Source organism: Tachypleus tridentatus, chromosome 12, assembly GCF_004210375.1.
Source record: "Tachypleus tridentatus isolate NWPU-2018 chromosome 12, ASM421037v1, whole genome shotgun sequence".
NCBI lineage: Eukaryota > Metazoa > Arthropoda > Merostomata > Xiphosura > Limulidae > Tachypleus > Tachypleus tridentatus.
Window position 1 is genome coordinate 33,364,672 of NC_134836.1, and position 27,691 is coordinate 33,392,362.

Sequence of the window (27,691 nt, forward strand, 5' to 3'; positions counted from 1 at the left end):
CGATCAACAACAAACAAACAACAATAAATCCCAAGATACAACAAACTACAAAACCGTATACTTCTGCATACCATATATTACCGACATCAGCGAAAAAATAACCAACATTAGGAAAAACTTAAACAAAACACAACATTTCAGTAAACACCAAATTTATTTAAAACCAGGTACAAAAACTGAAGTCCATACTATGTAAAAACTACACTGACAAACATAACACCAACATAATTTATAAAATACAATGTAACAACTGCCACGACTTCTATACTGGAGAAACAAGCAGAAAAATGGAATCTAGATACAAAGAAAAAAAACAACCAAAAAAACACCTTCACACGTTTTTGAACACTGCAAATCAAATAAACACAACATAACCATAGAAAATACCCACATATTAAGTAAGGAAACAAATATAAACAAACGCAAAATCAAAGAAGCCCTACTTATACGGTAACTAAAACTAATATAAAGAAACATCTTTATACCTATACTAATTAATAGCCTAACAACCGCCTGCAACGCCTCTACAATCCTGTACCCGTTTATACTCTCGCTCCTAAGATATGTGTCCGTCAACGGTCACATTCAAACTCTCTCTTTCTTAACCTTAAGAGGACCTACTGAGGTCGAAACGTTGTTCTCTACTTATCAGTAAAAGTGTTAATACCCATACCAGCCGTTGTTCTCTACTTATCAGTAAAAGTATTAATACCCATACCAGCCGTTGTTCTCTCCATATCAGTAAAAGTATTAATACCCATACAAGCCGTTGTTCTCTCCATATCAGTAAAAGTGTTAATACCCATACCAGCCGTTGTTCTCTACTTATCAGTAAAAGTATTAATACCCATACAGCCGTTGTTCTCTCCTTATCAGTGAAAGTATTAATACCCATACCAGCCGTTGTTCTCTCCTTATCAGTAAAAGTATTAATACCCATACCAGCCGTTGTTCTCTCCATATCAGTAAAAGTATTAATACCCATACCAGCCGTTGTTCTCTCCTTATCAGTGAAAGTATTAATACCCATACCAGCCGTTGTTCTCTACTTATCAGTAAAAGTATTAATACCCATACCAGCCGTTGTTCTCTCCTTATCAATAAAAGTGTTAATACCCATACCAGCCGTTGTTCTCTACTTATCAGTGAAAGTATTAATACCCATACCAGCTGTTGTTCTCTACTTATCAGTGAAAGTATTAATACCCATACCAGCCGTTTTTCTCTACTTATCAGTAAAAGTATTAATACCCATACCAGCCGTTGTTCTCTCCATATCAGTAAAAGTATTAATACCCATACCAGCCGTTGTTCTCTCCATATCAGTAAAAGTATTAATACCCATACCAGCCGTTGTTCTCTACTTATCAGTAAAAGTATTAATACCCATACCAGCCGTTGTTCTCTCCATATCAGTAAAAGTATTAATACCCATACCAGCTGTTGTTCTCTACTTATCAGTAAAAGTATTAATACCCATACCAGCCGTTGTTCTCTCCATATCAGTAAAAGTATTAATACCCATACCAGCCGTTGTTCTCTCCTTATCAGTGAAAGTATTAATACCCATACCAGCTGTTGTTCTCTACTTATCAGTGAAAGTATTAATACCCATACCAGCCGTTGTTCTCTACTTATCAGTAAAAGTATTAATACCCATACCAGCCGTTGTTCTCTCCTTATCAAAAAAAGTGTTAATACCCATACCAGCCGTTGTTCTCTACTTATCAGTGAAAGTATTAATACCCATACCAGCTGTTGTTCTCTACTTATCAGTGAAAGTATTAATACCCATACCAGCCGTTTTTCTCTACTTATTAGTATAAGTATTAATACCCATACCAGCCGTTGTTCTCTCCATATCAGTAAAAGTATTAATACCCATACCAGCTGTTGTTCTCTACTTATCAGTGAAAGTATTAATACCCATACCAGCTGTTTTTCTCTACTTATCAGTAAAAGTATTAATACCCATACCAGCCGTTGTTCTCTCCATATCAGTAAAAGTATTAATACCCATACCAGCCGTTGTTCTCTCCATATCAGTAAAAGTATTAATACCCATACCAGCCGTTGTTCTCTCCTTATCAGTGAAAGTATTAATACCCATACCAGCTGTTGTTCTCTACTTATCAGTGAAAGTATTATTACCCATACCAGCTGTTGTTCTCTCCATATCAGTAAAAGTATTAATACCCATACCAGCCGTTGTTCTCTCCTTATCAGTGAAAGTATTAATACCCATACCAGCTGTTGTTCTCTACTTATCAGTGAAAGTATTAATACCCATACCAGCCGTTGTTCTCTACTTATCAGTAAAAGTATTAATACCCATACCAGTCGTTCTGAAATACAACTTTTCTTTTACTTGAGCTTTATTTCCTTTTTTTTTCACATACCATTCCAGTTTCTTGCTTTATCTTTGGAAGTAATTTCACAGCTTTCATTACCGATAAGGCTGAACAATATTTTCGATAGAACCAGAGCAGATGTTGTAAGGCTTCTTATCGATGAATCTGTTGATTTGTAGAGTGATTTGAATTTTTTGTGGATAATGAATTTCTTATAGTAATAAGAAAAGATGAAATATTCTCAGACGATCTTCACCCACTAGTACAGCTTATGTTTGCTTAACATTGCTTTTATCCCTTTCTTGATCCATTGACACAGGTGATAAGTGTCATTCTCTGGGTATCATCTTCGTCGTTTCTTATCATTAATATTGACTTTAGATCAAATTAAGCTACCTACTCAGCTGATTCCTTACAATATGGGCTATAAGGTCTTTGTTTTATGCACTGAAAGCAGTTTTCTCCTCCTGCAACTCTTTGAGAACATTCCGTTTCATAAAGGCTTTTGCTTGGAGTTTCTGGTAATATAATTTTTTAAGTTACAATTGAAATGTCTACTGTCCTGTGGGTTACTTCTTCTAGTCTACGTAAACAGTTGTGTAATTAATCGTTTGAGTTTTCCTAGATTATCAACAGGTAAAGACAGGCAATATTTCTATGCTATTTGATCAAACACTTTCTATAACTCCTGGACAGGGCTTTTTGTTGGTTTTTTTGCGGGTTTTTTTATGGTCCCACTGTGAACGGATCAACTTCCCTCAAAAATCTACATATACTTTGCTTCAGTTTAATTTGCATTTTCTCATCGACTTTGAATTTATCACTTGTAAATAAAACCATTAGTTCACATGGAGCATCTGGATAAGAGAATTGGATAAGTGTTTTCACATGTTCAGCAGTATGGATAAGTATTTTCACATGTTCAGCAGTGTGGATAAGTATTTTCACATGTTCAGCAGTGTGAATAAGTATTTTCACATGTTCATCAGTGTGGATAAGTATTTTCACATGTTCAGCAGTATGGATAAGTATTTTCACATGTTCAGCAGTGTGAATAAGTATTTTCACATGTTCAGCAGTGTGGATAAGGTCTCGTTCTTATTCCTTAATCCGCACCTAAACGAGTGTAAAAATCCAAATCCATATGATAAAGCAAGCAACCAATGCCTTATGATTTCTATGACTCTCTGTTGAAACGTTTTAAATGAATATTGTGAAAGCTGACAATTTTAAATGGGCAGCAGGATGAATAACTTGCTTTCTTTATTTCAAACTGTGCCTGATATGCTCTCCTTGGTACCTTTCTCACATAGCTTATTGATTTGTTGATTGTGTGGCATTGTTCAACTTGCCTACTTTACTCCAATAACATGATGAAGTAATGCTGTCGTTGGAATAGTCCACCAAAGTTCTGTTGTTGAAAGTGACATAAAAGTAGTAGTAACAAGTGTAAAACATTTGATTTCTCATATTTCTTATCGCATATTTAATGGTTTTATAGGCTGACATTCTTGAGCGTAATGCAGAGAGAGGCATGGCTGGTTTGATCCTTGCATTTCTCTGTTCAGTCAGTTTCTCTATTTCTTTATACCAATGTTGATGTGAATTTGTACATTTTTTTAAGAATGATTCCTCTTAGATAATTCAGTAAGAAAGAACAATGAAAAGCTCAGTCTGTTTCAATGTAACAAAAGTACTAAATGTAGCAAAAGTACTATATTTCTTCAACTTCAAATTTAATGGTTAGTGTAACAATATTCATCACGTGCCACCGATTGCCTAACTTCACAAACAAACGAAGTTTAATAGGAATTACACTTATTTCCTAATTTTGTATCTCTATTTCTTCGTTGAAATGCCAACTCAATATTAACACCACTTAACTAATTAACTGGCTAACTGACTGACTAATTCGTTCATTCTTAAGTCATTGTATTGTAAATCGCTTTTTACATATGGCTCAAATTGCTTCATAAGGTTCTAGACATTGGAGAAAATCTTACAGATTAGTGAGACGTCCACCATCTCATTATAAAATTATCCCATTCAGAGTTGGCTGACTCAAATACTGTAATTATATGTATACTTGATAACTGGAAACCGTCTAAAAATGTACAAAAACTATTTTGTTTTAGGATTTTTTGCTCGTGTATGTGGATAAAAACATCCTGATATAAGTTTCGAATTTAAAGACACGAGTACTTAAACGTTTAAATATGTCAGTTATTACCTTTCACAAAGCAGTATAATATATAACTAGCATTTCATGGGATCATTAGAAATTTAATAAATAGAAAGAATGAAGAGGAAAATTATCTAACATTGTTCTTCATACACTTTTTGCTTTCTTAACACGTACCTTCAGCTCCTAATGTTGAACTACTGTCTCACTAAACAACAATAGGGATCTAGAAAAATGTCCAACATATGCTACAACTTTCAAAGTCTTCTTTGATTGTTGTCTAAAACTCCTTCTGGATTTTGCTGATGTCCTTTAGTACTTCACTGATTTATTTTTTTATAATACTCCTGTATCTGACTGATGTTTTCTAGTACTTCACTGGTTTGTTTTTAAGATACTTCTGTATTTCGTTGATGTTTTTAATACTTCATAGGTACTACATTTTGTACTTCACTGACATCATTGTGCTATTTGCTGATGTCCTATAGCTTGTAATGTATGGTTTTGTCGTTGTAATTCTTCGGTACATTTTATGCCTTCTCTAATTTTGTCTTCAATCCAACTGATATTTTGTTCAAAATTTTTTTGTGAATCTTAAGTTTCTTTCTTTTAATTACCCTACCTCTTTCTTCTTGAGTTTCTGTTCACTGTTTCATCATTTTCATTAAATTTTTAATCCTTCTTTGGGCACACGTCGTCATCCTAAAGTTGTGTTTGCATTTCATTTCATTATTACCAAAATGATGTCATTCCTAACCTTATGTTGAAACGGTTCTTATTGTTGGGCGAATTCTAATGGATTATTGGGTAGAAAAGAATAATATAAAGTACAACCTACTCAACAACAACAACAAAATATTTTGCGTTTTCAACTTCTCACTCAACGGTTAGTGTCACCAACATTTGTCGACAGACCTTACGCTATAGCAGACGCTAACCAAATATTTACTAGTTTTCCTGTAATTCTTCGTAGAAATACAAATTTGGTATTAACAGCATTTAACTAATTAAATAGCTAACAATAACAGGCAAATTGTTTAAATCATTGATTAAGTACTCATTAATTGGCGAAGTTATTTGCTCATTATCTTGTCTCTAACAAACTAATTACCTCGTTCTGGCTAATCCAGATTTTTATACATGGCTTAAATTATTTCTAAAACATTCGAGGTTGAATCCCCGTCGCACCAAACATGCTCGCCCTTTCATCCGTGTGGGCATTATAATGTAACGGCCAACCCCACTATTCGTTGGTAAAAGAGTAGCCCAAGAGTTGGTGGTGGGTGGTGATGACTAGTTGTCTTCCCTCTAATCTTACACTGCTAAATTAAGGACGGCTAGCGCAGATAGCCCTCGTGTAACTTTGCGCGAAATTCAAAACGAAATGAAACAAAAATAAAGCATTAGAGAAAGTTCCAAAGATTAGAGCCCAAATACAGATTATAATTAATTATACTTTTCATAAGGCATTGTTATTAGGCCTATTATATATGTTAACACTACATTCATTATGTAGTGCCTCAGGAATTTTCAAGAATTAGAGGAACATATAGTAACAGTATTCCAACTGCACTATGTTCACAATATTCACTGACGACCATTTCACTCAATCTAGAGTTCATTAGGTTACCTAGCATACAACAAACAGACTATTGATTGGAACACCGTTTATATAAGGCATTTTTTACAACAACGGTTATAATTAATTATACTTGTAATAAGACATAATTATTAAACTTATTACATATTTAGTACTTGTTACGTACGTTACATATTACGAGTTCAAATAACCTCGTCCCCCGCTGGTACAGCTACAAGTATACGGATTTATAATGCTAAAATGAAGGGTTCGATTCCCCTCGGTGAACAGAGCAGATAGCCCCATGTGGCTTTGCTAAAAGAAAAACTCACACACAAATAGCCGGAAATTTTAATTTTAATTTAGAAGTTAACTAAATGTCAATATGTATCTGCAAACAAGATTGATGCACACCGTTTTCTTTCTTAACACAAATATATTTTTATATACAAAAGAAAAACAGTACAACTTATAATAACGGTTATTACATATAATGGTTTGTATACGAGAGTTTTACAAACTTGCAAACAACACTTAGTCTTACACCTGGGACTGAATGTTTTATCGACGTTCACAGAAAACGGATTAATTATGTGTTGATACCCCTGTACACTTCTCTTGACGACTAGTTAGCTTAAAGCTCACGTAAGCTTTCGCCGAAGACAATATCTAAGGCTATTGTCCAACGTCCGCAGTGATTTCACTGAAATGAAACGGTTTGTAATGCTCGAAATCTATAAACATTCCTGATGAAATTCTGTAGTTTTCCGATTGCTAAACGTTAATCATAATTATAGCTTCTGAGGCTTATAGTTTACTGACTGTAGCCACCAAATACAATATTCTATTACTGTCTCTCGGCGCTTCGGTTTATATATTTTCTGAAGTGAGAATCTTGAATTTCAACAATATTCGAAGATATGCTAATATTTTCGTAAACATATATTGTTGATTCTTGCTCTCGAGAATATTTTACAAATTTAGAGAACAGGCCGGACTCGCGCAATACACATCCAACAATATATGTCACAAGTATCAAACTGAAACAAACTCAAATACTAAAATAAACGTATGACAGTAAATCTGTCACACACTACATTTTAATCAAGTTCTTTAAGGATTTTCAACAATCATAAAGGTGTGTACTAATAGTATTTCAACTACGTTTTGTTTATCATATACATGGGTGCTCACAGGAAGAGGCAAGAGGAGGCATTTGCCCCTCATACATTTCACAAAAAATTGCACGTGTTATAATGTAAACTTAATATTGTAATTGAACTATTTTTTCAATAAATTTTATTAAAATTCTAAATTTGTATTTGCGTTTAAGCACATATAACATGCACTGTTTTAGTTTGTAAAAACTCTTTACTTACATATACGGCCCGACATGGCCAGGTGGTTAAGGAAATAATTTCTAAACATATAAATTTGTGAAAGAAAATAAGTATTATACTGTATTAGCAACTTAAAAAGAAAGATCTTACTGAATAATTTGATCGTTTACATAGGAAATTAGTAATTATTCATTGAAAACAGTCAATAACTTTTTTCTTTTTGAAATACATGTATATATACACACAACAGTATATAAAAGATCCATTATTTATTTTATGTAAATAATAGATCTTGTATAAAAAACGATATAGAATCAAACAATTAGAATAACAGACAGAAGCACGTTTTGGTGTCAAGTACGAAAAAGATAATATAACACCTGATTTATGCTAAAATTATTATTCAAACACATGTTTAAAGCCATAACGAAGAGAAAAAAAATACATAAAACTTATGACTTACCCGTTCTAAATGGCAAATAGATTATAGAACAGTTACAAAATGCTGTAAAATTATCAAGGAAAGAAACAATATCTATACACTAGTTAAGATGATTAACTTTAATGAATGCAAAAATAAAATTAAATATTTAGCGCAAAAACAATCGACACTTGATTTCACAAGACTTTATATCAGTTTTTCTACCACGAAGCTCGGTGGTTAAGACACTCGACTCGTAATCTGAGGGTCGCGGGTTCGAATCCCCGTCACACCAAACAAGCCCGCCCTTTCAGTCATGGGGCGTTATAATGTTACGGTCAATCTCAATATTCGTTGGTAAAAGAGTAGCCCGAGAGTTGGCAGTGGGTAGTGATTACTTCTGTCTTCCCTTTAGTCTTACACTGCTAAATTAGGGATGACTAGCGCATATAGCCCATGTGCATCTTTGCGCGAAATTCACAACGCACGAGGAAGACACGGGGGCCCACAGAAGTGGCGCAGATATTTTAAATTCGAATAACGACTCTCTTATGTCTCTCGCTGAGTGCCGTAATAGAGTACGTCAGGTTTGGTGACAATAGGTACAGTGACTTGTCAGTTATAAGCGAATATATACACACAGACTTTTGACAAATAATGAATTTTTAACGCGTAATACATACCTCCGCGGTACAAATTAGTTCTCAGTCCCATGGAGCTATTTAAACCAAAAAAAAAAAAAAAAAAAAAAAGAAAAGAAAATTGGCTAAATGTTTTTGTATTGCTTGGTTTTTAATGTAACGAACCCAAATCTGGGATCTTCCTGAACCTATTGAAATTCTACTATATTCAACCAATGTTCTATAAAAAAAAAAGAGATTATAAAAGAAGCAAACCACATCGAAGAACTATCTGTTGAGAGAAAAATAAAAAAACAAGATCTACTAAATCTAACAGAAAAAAAGGAAGGCAAGCAGCTAAAGGAAGAGACCAAGGAAGCTTTTCATTACGAATTCTGTACTTGTTTGAAGGTCAACATGAATATCAATTCCAAAAATAACGAAATAAAATAAAATAATTATCATTTACTTGCATTTATTTTTATGAGAGAAAGAAGAAGGAACTGAAAGAACAAGAAAATCAACAGAAGACGGTGTGGAAAAGGAGGCATTTTTCCGAAATATGTAGTCGAAATTTCCATTTTCAAACGATCATAAAATTTCGAATATTTATGCCTAAAAAAATAAAAACACCCTTAAAAATATATTTTGCTGTTCTGTTTCAGTACTAAATGCCCTATTTCAGTGTTCAGTTTCCGAAGTTAACGTTTTGCAGAAATCGGTTATACATCAGGCAATCTTGCCATCCGGAGATATACATTAGATGGATTTGTAAAAAACAAATCTCCCAGTGATACCTATTCCACTGTTTGTGGTACGATGCACATTTTAACCTCTTGATTTGGCTACTTTGTGTCAATGTTTATTTTTCGTAGTAATATTCACATTGGGTTGGGTATGGCCAGGTAGCTAAGGCACTCGATTCGTAATCTGAGGGTCGCGATTCGAATCCCCGCCGCACCGAGTATGCTCGCCTTTTCAGTCGTGGGGGAGTTATAATGTGACGGTCAATCCCATTATTCGTTGGTGAAAGAGTAGCCCGAGAGTTGGCGGTGGGTGGTGATTACTAGCTGCCTTCCCTCTAATCTTACACTGCTAAATTAGGGACGGCTAGCGCAGATAACCTTCAAGTAGCTTTGTGCGAAATTCAAACCAAACGTTCACATCTCTATTTACACCAACGTTGTTGGTAAAACCATCGTCTATTTCTTGAAGAACGTACCCTAAAATATTGACATCACTTTTGGATGCCCTATTTGTTACCTACCTTGACTACTTTTATTGTTAACAACGGCAGTTTCATGTATTTTTTTAGAGTCTTGCTTCAGCTTCTGCTGAAACATAGTGACATGTCTCATTTCTTTCTCATAGAGCATAACTGACCATATAATATATAATTTCTACATAATTGTCATTCACTGTTTTAGACCTAGGAGCTATGATTTGATTTGCACTTTGGCTGCTACTGGGCAGTATGGCTGTACTGTGGAACAAAGTGATTCACCAGTTCAATTTCATATGATAAAGGGGTAACATTTTGTAATACCCCATGCTAACTTCCATCATTGTTACGTTGTGATAATTTGACCACCTATGTTCGCCCATCGCTAGTACAGCGGTAAGTTTACGGATTTACAACGCTAAAATCAGGGGCTCACTTCTCCTCGGTGAGCTAAGTAGATAGCCCGATGTGGCTTTGTTATAAGAAAACACACACACACCTATGTGTAATTAATAGTATTAAGAACTTTTTACTTATATATATGCATACATACATACACACGTGTATAGTGTCTTTTAATTTGTATTTTTTCATTAATTTTTACACCATGAAGATTATATTGTGTTTTCCATTTAATATATATTAATCTGGATTTTAGTATTAGCCTAAATCTCTAAAGTTAATCAAACCTTATGATATATTACTGGGATTATGGCCGAAAATATTTGTAACTGGGAAGGTACACACCTGATGATTTAATACATTATAATGATGTAATTAAATTATTATCAGTTTTATTGTTACATTATATCACACATATATTAACATATCATATTAATCAGATATTTTTTTCTTGTGTATTAATCTGTGAAGTTATAAGTGTTTCTAATTTGTTTGTTATGTTGGATTAGTTTCATTACCTCACAACTTACTTCTTAGTTTTGTTTGTTTCAGTCTTTTATTTTTAAACTGATACACTAGGGAAAGCAGTTGGCTCTTGCCACCCAGTGCAATTCTTGGGCTACTGTAATAGAATAGTTTGATTTGATCTTCACTCTTATAACTCATTCACTTCCTCAACATCCCGAAGTACCAAAATACCTTTACTAAACTGTTATGCAATCTACTTGGGTCATGTGACCTCTTTGTTTCATATTGTACGTATATATATATATATTTCTGTGCCTATGTAAACTGCTTGTACGGGATAATTACATAATTCTATCAAAATGTTAGACGTTTTTAATAAAGTTTTATTTCCCAATGAAGCTGTCTCCAAACTTTGAGTTATATCTACTTATGCGTTTTTTTCTGTAAGCATTACAACTTTATAATAACCCTCTTTCAAAAGTCTGAATTATTCATCCATATTTTATCACTTGTTGGCAGAATTCTCATGACGAAACAAAACATTCAGTTTGTAATTAAACATTTTAAGAGAACTTACACAATAAATTTAATCGAAACTCATAACGTGTTCAAACATACTTATTGAACATGATTTTCTTTAAAATATAAAAATGTAAGATATTTTTCATGAATATAAGATAGCATAAACATAACTGAAAATTGGTTTTAAAAATAGTTGTGATACTACAGTAATACAGAAAGAGTATAATTTAACAGTTTTATAGTAAAAACGTTTTTGTTAAAATTTATCAACCTACACACACAGAAAGTAACAAACATCTAGAAAAGTTAATAAAAGTTAGAAGAAAACTATTCGATTTATTTTATTCAGTTTATCATATACAACATTTCGTTATTGCAGCTTTACCACGATTAATAGTACAATGACTGTTTAATATATTTTCACATCAAACAGTTATTGTGCTAACAGACCTGATTAAACCACAATGGAGAAATGATGAATGAAATGGATTGCTGCAATGTCTAAATCTCTCTTGTATGCACTACAAATTTTGAAAGCAAAACAAAAACAATCTATTCACATAACACTTATTTTATTTTATTTATATGTCTCTTCTTCATTCTCGTCATACTCCATGAACAGAGAGATTTCAGTTTTTTCCAAACTATATTATTCTTTTAGTAATCACGAAGTGAAATCCAACAAAATATATAGAGTTGTGGCATTTTAAGCCACGCTCTAAAACCGAGGTTTATCGAATCCAAAGAGGAAAATTTTTGCAACCTTTCCTGTAAACAATATTTTACATGTTCAAGGAAATGTATTTTAAAGCGATAGATTGACCGTATCTTCGAATCCCCGTCACACCCAACATGCTTGCTCTTTTAGACGTGGGAGCGTTATAATGTTACGGTCAATCCAACTATTCATTGGTAGAAGAGTAGCTCAATAGTTGGCGGTGGATAGTGATGACTAGCCGCCTTCCTTGTAGTCTTACACTGCTCAATTAGGGATGGCTAGCGCAGATAGCCCTCGTGTAGCTTTGCGCGAAATAAAAACAAAAACAAAACAAATAATTAATCGTATTTTGGATAGAGACAACCGTCAAAAGAAAATCGGCTGAGCTAAGCGCCACTCCGTTAAACACATACCCGTTCTGCCAAATTATGTTATTTTAATATATGTCTATATATATATATCATACTTAAAAATTTAAAGTCACAATCGTAGTATAACTTCCTTTCACAAAATAAATGGTAAAAAGCAATATAAGTTATTCTGGTTTTTAAAATAACATAAAGAAAAACTGAATGTGCACAATTTAAAATATCGCAAGGAAAAACAAAGAATCCCTGGAGTACTTCACAAACTACAACAAACTGTCTACCCTCAGAGATAAATGAGTACATCCCTATCGTCTCTATTCGCAACGAATGAGCGTTTCCAATCGCAGTTGGACTTATCTAATATTTCTTTCTAAAAATATTTACTCCAATACATTTGTTGAAAATATGTTTTATGTAATCGTATTTGATTTCCTATAATAAAAGTTTAAAGAGTTGTTTGCTATCGACAGCATTTACAACATGAGTATTATTAAGGTAAAAAAGTACTTCCCTTGTCCACACACCTTTAACACGCACGACAAAAATGAAATGTTGGGATCTTATGGATAACGTACCACTAGATGGCGCTTTAATACACAAAGGCTGTTTCATCGGTTTGTGAAAAGAAAGACGGTATTGATAAACTGTTTTTTCACGGTAAGCTTTGTTTTAATTCTTTATTATCGTATTAGAATAAATAATTTAGCTTCTTTGTTAAAACACGCCATATACGCTAATACGGGCTAAAGTTTTAATGGCTGGAAAGGTCATTGGCTAAAGAAGAGTAACTTGCACGTTCGTTGGACTTTGTGTCATCCAATCCGGTCGACGCCATACTGGCAAATAGTTATCTTCCTCTCGACCAGTCTACGTGTGATTGGTTTTCCCTTGTGCTTCACTGTTGGATCCACTAACATTCATTGATGAATTGGAAACGCGGGCAAATCTTAAAATAACACAAGTAAAATCTCGTTGTCATTAAGTTTTGTTATGTGATGACAACATTGTTTTTCCTGTATCAATGCCTGTCGGTAAACTACACGAAATTTCTGTTGCACCGTAGGCTTATACTTCTTTAGTGTAGAATACTGAATAGAGACGTTTATGCTAGGTGGTTTCTATTTTTATCATTCTGTTTCGAACGTGTTTGAACTGTTTGTAATTAATTAGTAGATCTCTCCTCACGTAGTAACTTGCAAGTGGTAACTCAGTCTGAGCAACAGATTCCCAGATGAAGGTTTTCTTTAATTTTGAAATAATCCACACATTTTTATTTAGTGCGTTAAAAATAAAATGCACAGTAATAAACAAATAAATTGTGATTTTCGTTTTTAAATCTTATTATGACTGTAAGTGTAAGGTCTCACTTATTCAGTTAGTTACTTTTAATAGGCTTCCAAATTACATTTTGTTATAATACATATCTTTGACATGCTGGACTTCCTTTTGTACAATTTTGACTTCCTTATCTGAGAAATAATGTTAACTTAGTGGAAGGGCTTTTGAGGAAGAATACTGATACCAGATGATTCAGAAGATGGTAGGAAAAATCTTGTGGGGGTAGGGTTAGTGAAAAAAAGAAGAAATGATCATGCTGATGCTACAGTGATGGTGATATTTTCAGGGTTATACAGGTAATTTATATGATAGTTTGTTAATTAAAAAAATTATGAAGGCAACAAATAGGATTCTCAAGAGGATAAAACTGAAAGATTTGGAAAAGAGGGGCTGAGCCATGCTTAAAACATTTTCTTTCTTTCTAACAGGGTATCTATGATTTGGAATGAGTTGCCTTTGACAGTGTTGGAGGCCAACATATTACAGGAGTTTAAATGAGAAATTGATGAGTTTCTGAAACATAAAGGGTGGGTTTAATTTTTACCTTATGTTCTATTTGTAGTGAGTGTTTCGGACAGCTTACAACATTTGGGACTAGCAATAAAAGGTCCTATATTATCTGTATGTTTTGACCCTACAAATACTATTCGTTTCTGTAATATTACTCTTTATTTCCTTAATTTGTTATTAATTCTTGCATAGTTACTTACGATATAATTCTCCAGAGATTATTCTCACTCAAAGGAGTCTTTCAAGATTGTGAATTAAGAATCAATAAACACAATTTTCTTTCTTTCAGCAAATATTACTAATAAAAACTCAAATACTGATATGATTCATGTACTGTATAAATGTTATAGAAAATTACAGAAATGTTTGAAATAGAAGAAAATATTTCTAGTATCAGAGAAGCACACAGAGATTTTCCTTGTGGAGAAAAATGTACATGTAAAAAACAGCTGGTATGGGTTGAGAAAATTCTATGTAGAGGAGCAAACAACATTTCGACCTTCTTCAGTCATCGTCAGGCTAATTCATCAAAGACTTTTAATTTCAAGTCTAACCTTAATTAACGTAATCATAAAGACTTAATGGCCAGTTTTGATGTTATATCCCTCTTTACAGAAGTTCCAATCACTGAAGCCTGCAAGATAGCATCAGAACTCTATATCAGAGACCCTAACCCATCAATAGACATTCTCAGCAACCAATTAGCAACCCTCATAGAATTCACCATGATGAAGACAAACTTCATGTTCAACAATTACAACTATGTACAAACAAATGGTCTAAGCATGGGTAACCCATTATCACCAGTTCTAGCCAATAGTTTTATTGAAACACAAGCAATTAACAGAGCATTACATCCACCACTATACGGGTACAGATATGTAGACGACACGATTGCAAGATTCACATCTACAGAACACACACTTAATTTTTTTCAGTCACATTAACATCCCAACATTAACTTCACATATGAACAGGAAGAAAGCAATCAAATATCATTTCCTAATCTTGAAATTACAAGAAGTGATACACAATTTAAAACAGAAATCCACTGAAAAATTTTCCATACTGGACTATACATTCCTTGGGACTCAGCAGATGAAACAAAACAAAAATTCAACATATTGAGAAACCAAATAAACACAGCCATAAAACTATGCTCACCAGATAAAATTAACAATGAATTAGACAAACTAAAACAGTATTCATCAACATCAATAAGTTTCCTCCACAAACCATAGAAAACATTATATGCAAACACCTAGACAAAAAGCAAAATCAGCTAACAAAATAAATATATCCCATGAATTAAAAAATCACAAAACCATATACTGCTGCATACCATGCATTTCTGACAGCATCAGAAAAATAACCAACATTTGGCAAAAACTAGTAACAAAATATGACATTCCAGTTAATACCAAATTTATTCGGAAGCCAGGGACAAAAATTAAGGTCTATACTATGTAAAAAACTACACTGACAAACACTACATCAACATTATTTATAAAATACAATCTGATAACTGCCACGACTTTTACATTGGAGAAACAATGGCAAAAATGGAAACCAGATTCAAAGAACACAAAAAGTCACCTTCACACATTTTTGAACACTGCAAATCAAATAAACACAACATAACCATAAAAAACACCCAAATACTAAATAAAGAAACAAACATAAACAAATGCAAAATTAAAGAAGCCTTACTTATACAACAACTCAAGCCCAAAATAAACCAATACAAAGGAACACCTTTATACCTATATTAATAATAATAATTAAACATCTAAGCACACCCTCTACATTCCTACGCTCAGTTACACAACCCCCTTCAAACATGTGGTCAGCTATTGGTCAGTTACCTCTTTCTTTCTTTGTGAACCTGATGATGACCAAAGAAGGTTGAAACGTTGTTCGCTCCTCTACATAGAATTTTCTCAACCCATACCGTCCGTTTTTACATTTGTACACTGAGGTTTTGTTTGCAGAAATTAGTTAACTATGACAAAGTAAAATGAGACAGCAGAACTTGATTTTAATTTCAAGTACATGTGTTTTTATGTAACAAGTAGCTGTAGGAATACATTTATGAAAGTATTTTGGTAACATTTCCAACTTCTGAAATTGAGGAAGTGTCTGTATTTTAAAAATTGTTATAATCTGCTTTTTACCTCCACTGTTACTTTGTTGTAGGAGACATGTTTTGTTGACTTTCCTTGTTTTTAGTACAATTTTTATTCAATTTTTCATCCAGGTTAAACATGGAAACATGGTTCATATTTTGAATTTAAAGAATATGTACAAGTATTTTGTACTTGCATATAAAAATTTTGTTTTTTCAATTTAAAGTCAATCCATTACTATTTAAAGCATTGACTGTAGTTATAATGTGAGTAACCTAAATACACAATTTTCAGCTGTATGTAGTTTTAACTAAAATAACATTAAGTTTTTGTTTTTTATCTTAAAATTAGTACTTAACCTTTGCTTTTGTTTTGTTTTTTTAATTTTTGTATGTATAGGTTTTACTCTGTAGAATAGAAGAAAACTTGTGACTTTAGCTTAGGAAAAAAGATGTCTCAGACAGAACTGACGTATAATGCTACATCAGGTAGTGGTCAAAGTCAGACAGAAGCCCATGAGAAACTAGACTCATTTTGGCTGAATGTTATGGATGAAATTAGAACAATGAACCAGGTGGGATTATTTGTTGTATCACTAACATCACTTTTAACATCTGAAGTGTTCTGAAATTTTTTGAAAACTGAATTTTTTTTGTTTTTAAGTATAGTGGTGTTAGAAACATATTTAGAACTTGAGCAATATTATATTAAACAAGAAAAAGAAAGATGAGGAAGAACATTTGTCCAATCAAAGGTACTCCTCACCAACAAAAATGAGCCATCACGTAAAATGCACATAAAGAGTGTCCATTTATTAAGTTAAGTAAGTGTCTGATAAATGTTTAAAAATATTTGTTAATAGCATATTACACATAATCATACAAAGCATTCCACAAATTTTGGAGTGACTTTAAGGAGTCTAGGAAAAACATAACATGTCACTTGTAAACTTGTTATTTCAAGATAAGTTTGGGGAAAATTGTACTGGTTTATTAGAGGGGAGAAAGTATGAGATCAGAAATGGAAATTAACACGTTGTAACTAGACTTTCTTTTGTCATGTCATAATATTTCAGTATTACATTCATATTAATTAAACAGTATTGTTACCAATATACATCAATAAACGTGGATTAGAAATGTATACTACTCACAAAAATTAAAGGATAATGACATTTGTTTAAATTTGTGACTCGTTAGGTTTTCAGTTTTTTACATTTGTCATGCTTATTTTAAAGGATTACACTAATCTTCCATAGAGTTGGCAAACTTATGCACTAACGACTCCTTATGTACTTGGTTTTTATTAGAAATAATCCATATTCTGTAAAACAAAATGCTAGTTTTGATTAGGAAAGATGTTTACAGTTGAGATAAACTGGAATCTCTCTTACTCTATAAAAGCTACTGTCTGTTGGGAATGTTTCAAATTGGCTTACCCTCGTGCAGAAATCTCATTCAAATACCAGTACATTTGATGTTTCTTAAATTTTATTTATTTTTTAAAATAAGTGATTGTGTATAGAATGAGTTTTCAATATTTGATAAAACACAAACCTCTTGATATTTTAAATTCGTATTTGGTTAGATTAGATTTCAAACGCTGGATATCAAAGTGGTAATAACTTGATAATTGTTTAAGTGGTTAAGACACTTGCTAAAAATCCAGCATGGCCAGATGGTTAATGCACTCAACTCATCATCTGAGGGTTGTGGGTTCAAATCCCCATCACACCAAACATGCTCACCTTTTCAGCCACAGGTTTGTTATAATGTGATGGTCAATTCCACTATTCATTGGTAAAAGAGTAGCCCAAGAGTTGGAAGGGGTGATGATGACTAGCTGCCATCCCTCTAGTCTTACACTTCTAAATTAGGGATGGGTAGTGAAGATAGTCCTTGTGTAGCTTTGCACAAAATTCAAAAGACACTTGCTAAAGGTAACAGAACATACAGAACTTGTGTTGTTAGGTTTTCTTCATGTATTTGTGAAATTAATTTTGTAATATAATAAAATTAAATACATGGTTTCTCTGCATACCTACAGAAAATGAGTTTCTACAAAGTTTTTTTTTTTTGCAAAATCATACTGCAGAATAAAATGCATTGTAATTTTCCATAATAGCTAGCATTACGATTCTGTGATTCTACTGAAAAAAAATTTATATTGATTTGTTGCTGACATAGTGAATCATAGTTCTAAGTGTAGTACTGTTGTGCTCTGGTTATATTGTAACGAATGTTGGATGAGTAGTCAGTTGTATATACTCAGTGATTACAGTCAGTTAATTGATCAGTATTGTTTCCTTCAGTTAGCAATGGGTGCTATCAGAGAGTCTATCTTCCTTCTAACATACATAAGTTGGCTGGCAGTGAGTGCTACCAGAGTTTATGAAATAGTCATGTTTCATCAATTTTTTTTTATTTATTTGAGAAAAGTTTTCAGAAGTGGCAGATAACCTTAGTAGCCCTTGCATAACAAAGATGAGACAAGAAAATGTGTTGCCATTATAAGTTCTAGCAATATTTCAGTTAGATAGATAATTATAGTCGTTGAAAATAGTGGTAATCAGCAACCTTAATATTGATTGGTTTATTATTTGTGACAGTTGACTTAATCATAATTTTGATTAGTTTACATAATAGTAATTGATGTAATCTCTAATTGTATATAATCAATTACATTGATGTAATTGCTCAGCTCTACTGTTACCGTGGTTAGTATTACTGACCTTTAAACATTTGTTTCTGAAGAATGTGATTAACTAGTCTTTGTTGTTGCTACTTTTACTGTAGTTAAAAAAAAATTGTTTTTTTTACATGCTGATGAAAATTAGGTAGATCAGTTAATATTTGATTTGATTTACATGTGGGTCTAACTTTGATGTTTATAGATCTGTATGCATCTTTGTGTTTTCATAATCCAGAATAAATAACTGATTTTGCAACAAGCAAAATTATATCAAATGGAGTGCCATATGTTTCAGTACAGAATTTTCCATGGTGAAAATTTTACTTGAGTGAAAAATAGATGAATCATAGTTTTGTAAGCATGCTGAGAGAAATCACTTTAAATTGTTTATTTGTTTGCATGGAAAGAAACTATTGGGGTCAGTGATGCAGAAATGGGGTCAGTGAGTTAGTAAGTAGAACAACTTTTTTAGATTTTGCTACTGAGTGTTAAAGGTAAATGTGGGTTATCAATGCAGTCTAGCTGACAAATACATTGCTTTTTTTTAAATATCTCATTTCTGACTGGCATAATAACTTGAGAAAAATGCAGAGTAGCAATTTTAAATTTGTGTTGTGTCTCATGAAGAATGGTACCAACAACTTGTAGGCAAGTCCTCTTAAAGTGCAAGATGTATCAGTAATGTAGAAGCTGTTTCAAGCATACTTTATCAATCTTAGCTAATCCAATAAAAGAATACTACTTTACCATGACCATTATTTATTCTGTTTTATATCTTTAATGTTTTAAGGAATTTATAATACACTGCTCAGAATGATTAGATGATAATCCAAGTTTTCTATGACAAGGCATGTCTAGTGTTATGGAATAATCTGAAGTCTTAAGTTCATTATATTTTTAAAAATATATCAGGTATTCTGATAAATGTTCTAACATGCACATTTTACTTCACACAAAAGTGTGGGAAATACAGCTTATTCTCAGTAGTTTCAACAACAACAACACTGTGACTAGTAGGATTTAGACTTGGTTTAAGACTTAAAATACACCTGAACATGTAGATGATTGTCAACGACTCTCCAAGATGATAGTTCAAAGTGAACCACTAAGCCTCAGCTCTTCAACTCAACAACTTAAAGCAGGAAGTGGATGCATATCAGCATGAAAATGGTCAGAAATTATTTTGTAATTATTGGGCAGATTACCAGTAGCATTCTTCTTACCACCACAAAGTCAGTTGCCTTTGGTAGATTTAAGAACATTGGGATTGGTCAACTGTCATTGAGCAGGTATCTTACTCACAAATAAAGCATGATTCACATGGAAACCAGATAAAAGGTGTTTACAGGTTTAGAGAGTTCTCAGAACCAGCATTAATTCCAGTTATAGAGCTAGGGCAGTTGCAACATGCTGATTTAGGCAATGATCATTATTGGTTATCAAATTCACCTTTTTGCTGTGTTGTGGAACACATGGCATATAGTGTTGCCATATATTGATGCAGTTGGATAGTATTCTGATTGATAATAACACATACAATATTCATATGTTTAGCAGTTTTCTAAAACAAAAACATAAACCCTCATTATGGATGCCTGTATGTGGTGAGGAGACCTCCCAGAGAAGGTTGTCTTTGCAGTTTACCTCTCTGGAATCTGAATGTTCACTCGCATGTTTGTCAGGTGTGGTGGCATGACAAAGAGGAGAGGATCCTTGTAGTTGAGGGGTCCATCCCAAACACATCACTTTGGCCTTGAATTCCTTTAAACAGGTGGCTTTAGGGTGTCCCCCCAGGGTCAGTCAGCTGGTTCTGTTGGGCTAGGGTCAGCTGACTACTAGTGTTGTAGACATTATGCCTGATGCTGGAGTCTGAGTATAGCATTCATAAAACACTGGTGTTGCTGTAGTGTCTTTGATTGGTATTGTAATGCTTTTTCCTCGTAGGACTCCATGGTGGATGGGGTCAGTGGGTACTGAATCTTTCTTCTTTCATTATGGATTCCCCAAATCGAAATGGAAATAGTGATAAAAAAAAGAGATCATCTGTAAATGACTATGTTTTAATGACTCTGAACAGCAGTCTCCACCTCCTACAACTGTACCTCATTTTTTCATACTACATTCTTTTTCAGGTAAGTTTCTAGGGCAAATATTTTCCCCTTTTTTTATTCAAAATGGATTAGAGGAGCTTGCTGGCTTCTCTAAGTCAGTCAGGAAGCTGTGTTCTGGGAACATCTTGGAGGAAACATCTGTCCCAAAACACAGTGAACTCCTCTTGAACTTGAAGATCATTAGGAATATATTCATTGAAGTTACTCCCCATGCTACTTTGAATTCCTCACAAGGAGTTATTATTGAGATGGATTTGAAGAACTTTTCCTAAGTTTGAGGTCTTCTCTGGTTTCTGTGTCTAAGGAGTTCCTGTAGTGAGGCATATCTTCAGTTGTAAGGATATAATTATGTTGCCTATTAGTGTTCTAATTTTGACATTTACAGCACCATATCCACCTGTTGCTGTCATGGCAGGTTGAACTGTAAGGTAGGGTCACATGTTCCCAACTCTTTCAGATGTTTCCAGTGTCAGGTTTTTGGTCACTCAAAGTTATCATGTGGTTCTTTGACATGTCCTTGTTGTGGTGGTAAAGACCATTACACCTGAGAGTGTGAGTTTGGCACTCATTGTGTTAATTGTAGTGGCTCTCATCACCCCTCTTACTTTTGTTCTTGCCTTAGATGGGTGGAGGAGACATAGATACAGTGCTTGAAGATGATTAACAATGTTTCTTACCCTAAGGCTCAGAAGTTATTGTTCCCAAATACATCTTGGACAGTGCTGTTGCACTATGTTCCATTGCTGTCGTGGAAGTGCAGACAGATCTATCCATGCCTCCAACAGAGTCAGTCTCAAATCATGTGAGGGTCTTTTGTCTTCTGTAGATAAGCAGATTGACAAGTGAGTTTCTACTCATGTCTCTATCCTCTCCATTCTGCCCAGGCCCACTTCCTTCAGTATCTGTTTCTGGCATGTGGTCAGGTTCATCTTCTTTAGCCTGTAGATGTAGAACAATTATTTGTTCATGTCTTCAGCTATTTGAATCTCTGTCTACTGATAGAATATGCCAACTTGACCCAGAGCAAAATCCATTGAGTTTGACAGATCTCTTTCTAATACAGTAAAATGGCATGGTCATAAACCAAAGGGTTCTCCACAGAGTTCAGTTCTCATCTACCTAAATAAAAATGGCTACTTTGATACAATGGAACTGTCAAGGTTTCTTTTCTGATCTGGATGACATTAAGGCTTTGATTGACTCCTATTTTCCTATGTGTCTTTCCTCACAGCAAACATTTCTGAAGCCTACAAATGTAGTCACTTTTTGGGAGTTTTACCAGAATGACAGGTTGTGCGATGGATGAGTGCATGAAGAGGTGGTACTGCTGGTTGATCAGCACCTGTCTATCCTGTCTTTTCATCTCAATACACCTTTTGAAGCTGTTGCTGTCTGTATTTCATTAGATTGTACCATCCCCTTTTGTTCTCCCTACATGTCTTCTGTAGAAACTTTGATCATTACCACAGCAGCCCACTTGGGGTTGTCTTCCTTTCTCAGTGGGCTATGCTCTTTTGGAATAAATGGTCTGCCACTTTTCCCTTTGGCCTTTGTATCAAGTTGCAATTGACTGAGTTGCATGTGTCACTGGATGATGCTGCTGTCTCCACTGATCAGCCCATCCCACCATGGCTTATTAATATCGTCACCTGTGACCTTTCATTGAGTCATCTGAGGAAAAAGGATATTCTAGATTTGAAAATACTGTCTTCTCTTTTCCAAACATCTTTTGAAACATTCTTCCATTTCAGTTTGTACGGATGATTTGGAATCAGGTGACTCTGTGGGATCTGCTATTTTTTGTTGTGATTCGATGGTTGCTCACAGGATACCCTCTACAGTTTCTGTGTTCACTGCAAAGTTGTATGCTAGTTCTCTTGTCCTGGATCATATAGAAGCTATGCAAATACATAAATTGTACTATTTATCCTGTCTCTTTTAGTTCTCTACTGGCCCTGGAATTGCTTAACATTAGTTCTCGCTCTGTTCTTGGTGATATCTAAAAAGGAGTGGCCCATTTTCCTTTATCTTATGTTCATATCCACTTTTTTTTAGATATCTGACTATGTTGGTATTTGCAGGAATGAACTTGTTGACACTGTAGCTAATTCTGTCTGTTCTAGTGCCATCAAACTTGTGCTTATTCCATATATGGACTATGGTCCCATATCGTTGGCTCAGTTTCATGTTATTTGGCAGTTGACTTGGAGTGAGCAACATTGCAACAAGCTTTCTCAGATCCAGCCTTCTGTTGTTCTTTGGCTGTATTATTTCTGTTAAGATCAGAAGGAGGGAGGAAGTTTTCTTAACTAAGCTATACAGTGGTCACAATGTTTTAATACATTTTTTTATCTGGGACTGAACCATCAGTGTGTGCCCTTTGTGACACTCAAACCACAACTGCTCACATTTTACTGTCAATGCCATCGTTATGGCTAGGAGTAGTGGCACAGTTTTAGATGTGTTTTTTCTATAGGTTTAACCCTGACATTGGATAGTGTCATTGGCAATGGTGACACTGTCCGACTTGCTTGTTTGAACTACCTGTTAGTCATCCTGGTGAGTTATTATTAAAATTTTGCTACACGTCTTTTAAAACTTTTATGACTTTACTTTTTGAAAATGGCCATAACGTCAAATAACTTGGAACCAGGACTGGAAAGGCCAACTTCAGATGTCTGACGGTGGTTTTTGTACTTATCTGTTAGTCTTCCTGACAGGTTATGATAATTACAATTATGCTACAGAAAGTCCTTTATGACTTCTATTACTATAGTTTTTCTCTTAACGTTCTAGACTAGATATAAACATTGGTTTTATGCTATTTATATCTTGTTTTTTTTTAAACTTTGTTTTGTTTTACCTTAATTTCCTTTTATGAATTTTACTAAATTTAATTTTAACTTTTTACTGGATGTTTGGCACAGATAGCCTAGCTGCTTTGTGCCATAAAACACTAAATCAGCCAACCAACTAACTCATGATTGATATAAGATCTAATTACAGAATCAGTTTTCCTCTTGTTTAAGTATAATTTTACTATAGAAGAAGTAAGAGCCAAAAATGAACAGGAGTTTACAAACTACTAATGTTGGACTATCAAACAGCATCTTCAAGACTGAAAGTTTGACATGTGCATTCTCCATTAGGATATCATCTGTAGTTTTGAATGGATTGAAGATTTGGTGATTTATAAAACTGCATTTAACTGTTAAATACTCCTTTATCGTGTGTCTGGTAATATTTTAAATATACCGTAAGCTATTATACACTTTCATAGAAATCAAGTATTCTTTATAATCATTGCAGATGACTACCCGAGTTCATCTTACCTGTTACATTCTTTTGAAATTTTTGGAATGTTTTTTATTATCACATTATTTATTTTCAGGAAAATTTTGTTGGATTGTGTTTCTGTGAATTGAAAGGATTAACATAAAATAATGTATCTTTTATTACAATGCAAAAATATGTCATTCTGCATGTTTTGTTTTGGCTGTGGTCTGTATTGTCATTATTACCTTTAGAGACTTTAATGAGAACTTTGTCCTTTTAAGGTTTTTCATAAACAGGTTAATCAGAATGAATTCAATTTTATTTAATTTGAAAGTTTCCATGTTAACATTAAACAAATGAACACAACTGATAAGAAATGCAGCATGCTGAATTTACGTAACAGGTTCACATTATAAATTAAAGTTGTGATTTTGTTTCAGGTTAATCTCAACTTTACATTGTCTTGTAAATCAGATTTTAGAATCTAAGTTAAACTAGTGATAAGATAATGCTGAATTAATATTTCAGTTCATGGTGAACTTACCTGCATTCAGCTATCATACATAATTGTTTTGTGATAATTGTCAATGCAGGGGGAATTTAAAAACCAAGAATTACCTTTGGCAAGAATAAAGAAGATTATGAAGTTAGATGAAGACGTTAAGGTAAACTTTAGAGATATTAAGAATTTAACTACTTTCATGCTCAAAATATTTTACATGTAAAATATCTTATAAATATAAACAAGGAAAAAAGATCATTAGTTATTTTTACTGTGTGTTTTATGATTTAAAGTGTTACAACCTGCATATTTATTTGTTGTAAATTTATAGGAAAAATAGAGCTTAAAATATTTTATTTATTGTGTTTCTAGTTCCATACAATTTTTCTTTTTGAACTTTATCTGAAGTTTATGTAATGTGGTCCCACAATGTAATTACAACATGCTGTTTTATTTTGTATGAAAAACTGTAAAATATTAATGAAAAAGATTATACCAAATGATCATCTCTTCAAAATATATTGGTTATAAAATTAATCATTATTCTATAATTAAGAAATGTATTAGCAGTGTGAATAAAGTATGAGATGTGTAATTAGATGTTTTTGTTTGAGTCAGAGAAAACAGAGTATTGTTTAAAACTTGGTTATTTTTGAATGAAAATTTTAAAGTTCTTTGAAATTAAAATAATTTTGGAAAAAGATTTGCTTATTAGTTACACTGTTGCATTGATGAGTATTTTTGTGAAATGGCTCTAATTTTTATAATAGTATTCACAAAGGAATGTAATAAAAAACAAATTATAAATTTTTTTGTAACCATGAGTTCTTTTATTGTTTTAAAGATTAGAATGATTTTGTTTTATGATGTAACATTCAAACTTGTCAGCAACAAAGTGAAGACATTTTAGTATGTATATTTATGAGTGTGATATTTCAAATCTTGATTGTGAATATGTCTTCTTGAATTATGTCAGTTGAGATTGTTTTTAAATATTCAGATATAGGATGTTTATATTTTTTGAATATTTTTTTCTCTGTCTTTAAATCAATAGATGATCAGTGCTGAAGCTCCAGTACTATTTGCCAAAGCAGCAGAAATCTTTATCAATGAGCTATCTCTAAGAGCCTGGATACATACAGAAGATAACAAACGTAGGACATTACAGGTATACTTGTTTCACAGAGAAAAATAATACAATATCTTGAACAAAACCAAGCTTGATTACAATAGGTCTTTATCATTTCTATTAGTTTTGGTTGTAATCACTATTTTATGCCTGCAAGTGGCATAGCCAAATGTCTACAGACTCACACTGCTAGAAACTGGGTTTTGCTACCTGTGGTGGGCAGAGCATAGATAGTCAATCCATTGTGTAATTTATGCTTAATTTCAAACAGACAGATACTGTTGTCTGCAAATAACTGGTTAAAAGTTCTTGGAAACTAAACATTTTGTATGTTTGTAAAAAAAACAACAAACAAATACATGCTAAAACTTTACAGGAGTTTAAAAAATTGGTGTGTACTTGGTAAATCAGGGATGGGTCTAGTGCTCAGATTATTTTTTGTTGTTGTTGATAAATATTGAGAATCGGGACATCCTTGATGTCAGTGTAGTAGAAAGTTCGTAGTTTTGTATGAATTAGGAACTCAGATTAACAATATTGACAAACTAGAATATAAAACAAGAACCTTGTACCTTTTTGTTTTGTTGAGATATGGCTTATGTACTGAATCAGATACAGTGGTCTCATTCACCTTTTTTCCATTTTTGAAACAATTCCTTATATACAATTACTTTTGTACATGGTATGTGAATAATCAATCAGAAGTTTGGAATGCCCTCTTAGTGATTTTTTTCAGCCATTTTCTGTTAGAAGGCTTTCTCATTCTATCAAACTAAGATTTGAAACATTTAGGTTGTGGCTTTAGTCTGCTTGTAATTTTGTATGTTTTTTAGACTTATATACAGCTTAGTTATCAATAGTAATTTATGATTTTCGGTTATTCCATCTGTATGTATAACTCCCCAAAAAAAAATAAAATTGTTTCATGCAAAATTTTAAAAGGCTCAGCAACCTACCTCAAGCAGCAGCCTAGTTCAAAGGTTGTAGCCAGAAAAGATAACTGTTTGCTTTATATCTTTATTAACTGTTCTATGTTTTAAGAAAAATAAGTTTAACTTATTTCTAAATAGTAATAATCTATATACATATATAATGTAAAATAATTGAAATATGACTATATTACAAAATACTACCAGTTCACTAAAACACATCCAAGGCAGGTTGATTTTGTAAAAGCTAAAGGTCAGTTTTATACTGTTAGATACAATAATATGAATGCATGTGTGCCATGTCAATGCAAGTTCCATAACTTTAGCCAGACATGACTGGAAGGTCAGTATAATTAAAATATATGTTATTGCACAATGTTATATGATTTAAGCTATGTATTGTAAGCATTTGTGTCCTTAAATAGTCATTCTAAAACACAATTTATATTTATTTCCTACTTCCATTATGATGGTAATGATGTTGGTCAAATTGACAGATCCCACATAAGGTTGAGAGAATAACAGAAAAAATATGAAGTCTTACTGAAAACAAACATTTCAAGTGTAATTAGGAGGTTGTAGAGATTACACAAATAATGAGATTTTTTTGATAAAGAATATATTTTAATCATAACATGAAAATCACTTTACACTTGGACTAGTAACAAAATGCTGTTTTCACAATCAAATCTTTCGTAAAAATACTTCATTAGAAAATCTGATTTTCTATGTGCAAATTTTGTGAAGATACACACTGCTTCAGAAGTTACAGTATAAATACTTAATGTGTACAGGTGTGTGTACAAACTTGAGTGTGTTATACTGAGCCCACTGTGAAAGGGGTAAATGGCACACATTATTTTCTCTTTCTTTGCTGAGCAGTGTC

General features: G+C 33.1%; 1 protein-coding gene across 2 annotated transcripts in view; it reads left to right on the forward strand.

Moving 5' to 3' along the window:
• The first annotated feature begins 12,714 nt into the window (after positions 1–12,714).
• LOC143235543 (nuclear transcription factor Y subunit gamma-like) overlaps positions 12,715–27,691 on the forward strand; it is a 46,270-nt gene continuing 31,293 nt past the window's right edge. Inside the window, exons 1-5 of one of the 2 annotated variants that reach the window (XM_076473787.1) lie at positions 12,732–12,850; positions 13,960–14,058; positions 16,567–16,741; positions 24,839–24,910; positions 25,802–25,915. In XM_076473787.1, the coding sequence (XP_076329902.1) occupies positions 16,619–16,741; positions 24,839–24,910; positions 25,802–25,915 (309 nt within the window). In that variant the 5' untranslated portion in view covers positions 12,732–12,850; positions 13,960–14,058; positions 16,567–16,618. Of the gene's footprint in view, positions 12,851–13,959; positions 14,059–16,566; positions 16,742–24,838; positions 24,911–25,801; positions 25,916–27,691 lie in introns of both variants that reach the window. The other variant, XM_076473786.1, reaches the window with a different exon arrangement.